The 6873-nt window shown below is 40.9% G+C and overlaps 1 protein-coding gene across 1 annotated transcript; it reads right to left on the bottom strand.

Moving 5' to 3' along the window:
• Nucleotides 1-3797: 3797 nt before the first annotated feature.
• Nucleotides 3798-6367, bottom strand: LOC148026018 (20 kDa chaperonin, chloroplastic-like). Its single transcript, XM_087693253.1, has 5 exons — nt 5999-6367; nt 5118-5297; nt 4645-4800; nt 4324-4401; nt 3798-4239 (listed from the first exon to the last, which is right to left on the bottom strand). The coding sequence occupies exons 1-5, from the start codon at nt 6185-6187 to the stop codon at nt 4066-4068; spliced, it is 777 nt and encodes a 258-aa protein (XP_087549379.1). The 5' UTR covers nt 6188-6367; the 3' UTR covers nt 3798-4065.
• Nucleotides 6368-6873: the final 506 nt, after the last annotated feature.

The following is a 6873-nucleotide window of genomic DNA, read 5'->3' as shown; positions in this document are numbered from 1 at the left end:
GGAGCTATTGCACGTCCTCAATGGCCTTCTCTTGTTCTAGCAAATTTTGATGAAGACAACCATGAGAAAGCAATGCTTACATGGGATTTGAATGTTGTTGGTGCTTACTCCGCCTTACTTCAGTGTATTTCCAAAGAAATCCTACCAACAGTTACCTCCTGGCAATATAGCTTCAAATGTATGGTCAAAGTTGCAACTGATATACAAGGTTCCTTCCGTTGTGAGTGTTATTACTCTCTACGGCCAACTCCAACAACTAAAGTTTAATACCAAAGATACAATCCAATCATTTCTACTTCGAGTTACCCAAACTCTAGGACCAACTTCGAACTATGCAATCTACCCTATCAAAGGCACATCTTGTTGGTACGGCACTCTATATGCTTCCTCCAGAGTTTGACAGAGTGATGAATGCATTGAGGGCGCAAGCATCTACGGCTCATGTTAGTTATCTTCATGTCCTTGATGCTGCTTGAGCATGAGGTGACTTGCGACCTTAGGGGCGGCTTCCATCACATTATAAAGGTTCATATGAGTCTCTTGTAGCTTCAAAGAAGGGTTCGAAGACAAAGAAGTTGAAGGCCCAATGTTACCATCATGGCAAGAAGGGCCATTTGCGAAAGGACTGCAAAGAGTTAGTGACTTCCACGAAGAAAAATGAACAAAAGTCAAAGTGGGATGTGAACTCCTCCAACGACTCATCATCCGCCTTTGATTCCAACTCACGTCCTCTAGCCAAGGTGAAATCCAAGGCTCGAAAGGGATGCTCTTCTTTAGGGGAAGGGCTTGGTGGCCCCTTCCTCAACTGCTTTCTAATGGTGCTGATGGGTCATCCCTGACAACTATCCACTGCCAAAGAGGGAGTGTGAGAGGGTGGTAAGATGGAGCGATCGTGCCTCATCTATATTTCTATATAGATGCACAAGATCTAGAGAGGGACGTCCCTGACACATCGACTAAAGTTTGGCAGGTTTAAATCCTAGAGCTGGGATTGACATCCCAATTAATGATGGGTCAATTATTTGACAAAGTAGATCACTTTCGTCTAGAGCTCACATGAGGGGACACTTTCGCAGTGTGGCCAAAGGAGGGAGGTCCATGGTCATTTATGCACTACGACATTGGTGTCAAGATGGTCGTGTGCGCTACATTAGATGCATTGTTGACAAACATTGAGAGCTACTATGATCTCCTCTATTTTCAAGAGCTGATACGATTGACATGAACATCAAGTTCTCTCCAAGACACCTTGGTGGTGGCTTGATCACCCACTACCTAGGTACTCATAGTTCTACTTGATGGTTCTCTATTGTATGGACTACAATGAGTCACTTATCATTGTATCATTGTATTGTATCAAATCGCCCATGATCTGAGAGGGTGTTGGCAATATGTTGGCTCTTTTGTGAATCTGAGCATGTATTATGGGTTGGGTACATTATGTGGATATTTTGGTCTATTTTATTGTGTAACATTTTTGTCTTGTAGCATTTATTGTTACCATTTGACCAACATTAATGCTAGCTGACCTGACATATTTTATGGCACTATTCATGCCAATATATTTTGGACAACTCCTCGATAAGTTCACTACTTGGAGGTCCCATAAGAGCCAATGTCAGTGCCCACACACAACTAATGACTTACTATTGTATGCAACAATCTCATGTCAAATATATAGATTTCATTTCTCAGGTATACATCTAAGTTCTAATCTATATTGTATTCTTTGTTTCTTAGTCTTTTCTCTTTTGTCTTGTGTTTCGATAGTTTATTTCAACACATGTTATGCTTCCATTGCTACACCACTTCTGACAACATAGAACGTTTGCTTTTGGAGTCTCCTCCCAAGGGTAGTACTATTATATGTGCCCATAGGTAAAATTATGTTGATTGATGTTTATGTTGACAACACTTTCATACTTATACATGCCTTACATGTACTAACGATCAAGAAGCATTTACTATCAACTTCTTCACTTGTCAAGATTGACTTGGTTGTGAAGTTTGTTAATAACAAATGTACAATGCATGAGTTGTCATGTGGTGATATAATTATATGATATCTAGGTCATTATGTTTTAAGTTGTACAAGCACAATAATTATGGTAAATGTGTGAAAAACATAGCATGTCTAGTTGCAACTAATTAAGCCGTATCAAAACAAAACTTTGACATATATATTTTGATCATCTCACTTTTGCTAGTTTGATGTCCTAGATAGTGTTCATTTTGTACTTTTTGAGGTACCTGTAAAAACTATTTTTTGGCAGAGAACCCTCTCATTTAAATTCTTGGGATACAGAGTGCAATGTCACTTGATATCCCCTACCATCAAGAAAGGAAAATCAATCATATTTCCTGTATCCACCACTATCCCTTTGACCTCCCTCCAAGACCAGATAATAGCTTTGTCTTGAACTGCCTCCACCCCTGCCATAGAGACTCCCACAGTGAAATACAGTTCGGAGACAATTCCCTCAAGATAGATTTTGAATACCATTAGAAATTGCCGTTCCATGTCAAGTGGGTGTCTATTGTTAAGCTTTTTATCTACATCCAAAAGTAATATCCGTCTGTTTACAAATTTTCTCATCTCCTTGTGTCTACTCAGTAGAAGATGACTTCCATTGATTGTCAATTCAGCTATCCCTAGTTCACTTGTCCCTCAATTTTCCTCAACCGATCACTATTTGTCCTGCACTATGAACACCACCTAAACATTGACAGAACATGAAGTATATAACTTTGCTCAATCAATCACTAAGCCAATCCTTGCATACAGGACTACCCCCACTCCTTATGGGCACACAAATTCCATCATGTGGAAACCTCTGGCACCAAGTTAACATGCTGCAAGACTCATCTAACCTTAAAAGATGGAACATCATCTTTCCACACTCCTTTGCTGCTGTTTTTCTCAAAACAAATCTTTAACACTGCTGATCTCATCTCAATTAATTTACTCGCCATTAAAAATTCAAGTCAACCACTAGACTGATCAATCTCTACACTTCCCTTGGTTCTTTTCCAATGCCTGCCTCACATTTCCGCTGTAGTCTGCGGGACGCACTATCTAAAGAATCCATTTTTCCTCCATTTGTCAAATCATCCAATGCCTCACCTTTCCCTGGCCTTCTTCACTGTATGCAAGACCAACTATCTTAGGAGTATCTATTAGTATGCTCCCTGATCCATTAAAACAGTTGCTCCCACTTGATCTCACTGCTTTGGTCAAATCTAATGTCTCACTCTAAATTACTGCTTGCAATGTTAGGCCCTGTGCCCACTAGTTAAGATATAGCTAGCCAAGCAGCTACTTATCAGGAATCGAGTAAGTACTTTGAGCGAGTAGAAGCATTCAGACCCAGGAGAGCTGTCTTTCATGATATGTCATGTCATTGCGACTTTCACAGAAACCTCTCAATTGTGCACTTTAATTTTCTTGTTCTGTTCCAGTTCAGAGTATGTCTTGGACGCAATTAGTGCTAGTCAAAGTTTGCTTCATACTACAAAACTCAGGAAGAAACCTATACCATTGTTGGCTTGACGTTTGGACAGGTACTTTCTTCCCAATCCTATGACTTGCTACATAAAGCTCTATCTTATGAAGACTCCAAAACTACAATAGTCTTGAATCCATTGGCATATCACTTCTCAACTACAGCTTCTTCACACAACTAACCACAAACTTGTCTTCACAAGATAAATCTTCGGGACCAAGATTGTGGTTGACATGGTTGTAGGTATGTGTATAGGGCAAGTATGGTTGCATTCCGGCATAAATCTGTGGTAGATAACCAAAACCTCTAAATTACGTTTAAGTGGAGTAGAGCTGAATATATATAAACTACACCTGGGCGCAAGTTGGCTTCACACTTGTAAGAATCAAGTTTTCATACTTACATGCTTTTAACAAGGCTAAACACAGGAACATATTTGAACCTGAATTGATGGAGGGTTCAATTGCCCTGACTCGTACAGGGGTAAAGAATCCACTGCACACAGACTAACTAATAGCCGCAAGCACAGAATTGTTTAAGATACAACCGCCAAGACATCTGCTTAAGATACAACCGCCAAGACATCTGCCGCCTTCAAGACAACATACTGAGTTCCATCTTTGCACTTGAACTCATTTCCAGCATATTTAGAATACATTACAGTATTTCCTGTGCTCAACTCCAAAGGCTTTCGAGTCCCATCTTCCCCAATCGCACCAGGTCCAACAGCTTTGATCTGACAGAATGATCACTTTAACATTGCAAGCGAGACAAAGCAGGTGCATGGTCTTAAGACAATTGAGATACACTAGAAACATACCGTTCCAATTACAGGTTTTTCCTTTGCACTGTCTGTGAGCAGTACTCCTCCTGCAGTTTTTTCATCGGCTTCAGCAACCTGAGAATCAATACAAGTACATAAACAACCAAGGTTACTTTACTTGCACACAGCATGCCAATTACAATCTAAATACTGTTCCAGCATCAAGCCACAACCGACGCATACACAGTATCATCATCAACGATGTTTAAGTTACCCAAACAGCTCCAGACAAGCTAGCTGTTGTTGGCTATGCTAAATGTACAGCTATGAACCACTATTAGAACTGATACTTACAACCCAAGAAATGGGTGACAGTACCTCAATCAATACCCTATCATTCAAGGGCTGCAAGTCTTTGATATCATCAGTTTCCAAGATGCCAACAAGATCATCTTCCTTGAGCAAAAGATGGCTGACACCATTGAAGTCAATCTCTGTCCCAGCATACTTGGAGTACACAACATTTTTCCCCTTCTGCAAATGTTCAAAATCCAAAAGGCTAAAGTGAAAACCCTACCATATACTCTCTGCATCGATAATTGGAAACATATCCGCAAAGTCTCTCATTCAAAACATACAGGACAGATGAACGACTCTTTTCATAACTATGTTTCATGATTTGCCTTCTGATTCAGCGTGTCTAGCAAGCTGTAAAATGTTATAGCTGGTAACTTCACAACAAACCAGTCTCCGTGAATATAGAGACTCCGTAAACAACAAAAGGCATTCCTGCCAGCAGCAGAGTCAATACGAACACAGTGGCAAATGCAGTTGAGCTAGAGATAACTGACCTCCACACTCACTGCAACCTTTTTATCTCCAACAGCCCTTCCATCTCCAACTTCCACCACTTCCCCACCTTGTGGCTTGCTCTGAGCTGTGGTGGGCAAAAGAATCCCTCCAGTTGTTTTCTCCTCTACAGTTTGTATCTTAACAAGCACGCGATCACCAAGGGGCTTCAAGGTGGTGAACTGCAATGCATACATAGATACATACAAAATTACTAAAGTTGTTTTCGAGCACCAGCCTAGAAGCAGATTGACTTGAAAATAAAAATCTAACTCTGCAGGCTTCCTTGCCAACTAGTCAATGTAAATCAAAGGTACAAAAAATCTCTTACACCTTAAGGATTCATCATTTAAACAGACAGCAACCACTTGGATACTGTTTACTGTGTTTCCACATCTGCATATAAGCGGACCTAAAGCCCAAAAGGAAAGGCTGGGAACTCACATCTAAACAAGCGCTCTAATGCATAATAAAAAGGTCCCCAGAGTGCAGGCCGGCTAATGACTACACCATTACCAATTACTTGTAAGAGATAGAAGAAACCTTGCTGCAACTGTAAGGTTCACAAGTACATACAATACTATTCAGATCTAAAGAAATCGAGCTGCAAATGTAAGGTTCACAAGTGCAACGAAGATAATGTACAGCTGCAGACAATCTCGAGTAATAAAGGCAAACTTTGAAGACTTGTGAAATTTCCGAGGGCAACACTAGACATCTTGCCTACAGAGGAAGAGAAAGTTGAAAACATCGTAAATTACCAATGGAAGCTCTACGGAGGGACGGTTAGCACACACAAAATGAAATAAAAGACCTGCACAGAAAGAGAAAATGCAGCCATTTGAACCTAAGGATATTTAAAGCAGTTCTACCAGACAGATACCTTGGAAGCAACAGAGGTTGCACATCGGGTGGAGACAGAGCTACACCGTAAGCTGATAAGCCGAGCAGAGGCTGGTCGGGCAGAACAGGCGAGCTGCTGCCCAAAGAAAGTATTGTGCTCCAGCGTGCGAACAGCAGCAGCGGCCGCGGAAGAAGAAGAGGAGGCACCGACGCAGGTAGACAAGGCCATGGGAGTGAGAATGAAGATCCTCTTGAGATTCCACCTAACAGAGATGTCCTCAAATCGGGAGGAAGCAACCACAGGAAATACCTCACGATGACTTCATCCAAAGTGCTGATATCGAGAAACAATAAGAGACCTCCAGAACCTTCGTGACTTAGGTTTGATTCCCAGGAACAATCTTATGGTGGGAAGGCATATGTGTGTGTTTCACAAGAAGCTATGTTCCATTCCCAAGGACAAGCTAGTGGATTTCTACCTCTACCCATATGGGCCACTCCAAGTGTACCTAATAAACTGCCCAAAATAATGTTCGTTTCGAAGAAATATCATAAATCACAATCCTTGCCTGTGTAAATTAGAGCCTTGTTACCCTAGCATCACACTAGTGTTTATGAAAAACATTTCCACACTTTTAATAGGCGATACAAACACTTTAAACTTGCAAATCTTTGGGTTTCTTTAAAGGCTTTCAATGGCATTTCACAAGAATATAAATAGATAGACTTTCCCTTGTCAATGTCTTTGCCCAATTTTTGCAATTCGCTTACTAGCTAAGCCTTGGTATATGTGATTACTACATAGGAGCATTAATTTAGTTAGTAGCATGCTACATGGGAAGAGTATGCTCATGGTTCAAGCCCCGTTTGGGCACCTCCAAGGGATCTTTCAACTTCAATCGAGGAACACCTTCA

The sequence above is a fragment of the Lygodium microphyllum genome, chromosome 14 (assembly GCF_053477565.2).
Source record: "Lygodium microphyllum isolate KBCC chromosome 14, Lygodium_microphyllum_v1.1.10, whole genome shotgun sequence".
Taxonomy (NCBI): Eukaryota; Viridiplantae; Streptophyta; class Polypodiopsida; order Schizaeales; family Lygodiaceae; genus Lygodium; species Lygodium microphyllum.
This window is presented reverse-complemented; position numbering and strand designations above follow the sequence as displayed.

What these genes read in the sequence shown, in the direction of transcription:
- LOC148026018 (XM_087693253.1), bottom strand. Translation starts at nt 6,187, where the DNA reads ATGGCCTTGTCTACCTGCGTCGGTGCCTCCTCTTCTTCTTCCGCGGCC. An exon ending in AGGTTGCAGTGAGTGTGGAG is followed by an intron (nt 4,801 to 5,117) that starts GTCAGTTATCTC and finishes GAACATTTGCAG; the next exon opens with AAGGGGAAAAATGTTGTGTA. An exon ending in ATGATAGGGTATTGATTGAG is followed by an intron (nt 4,402 to 4,644) that starts GTACTGTCACCC and finishes ATTGATTCTCAG; the next exon opens with GTTGCTGAAGCCGATGAAAA.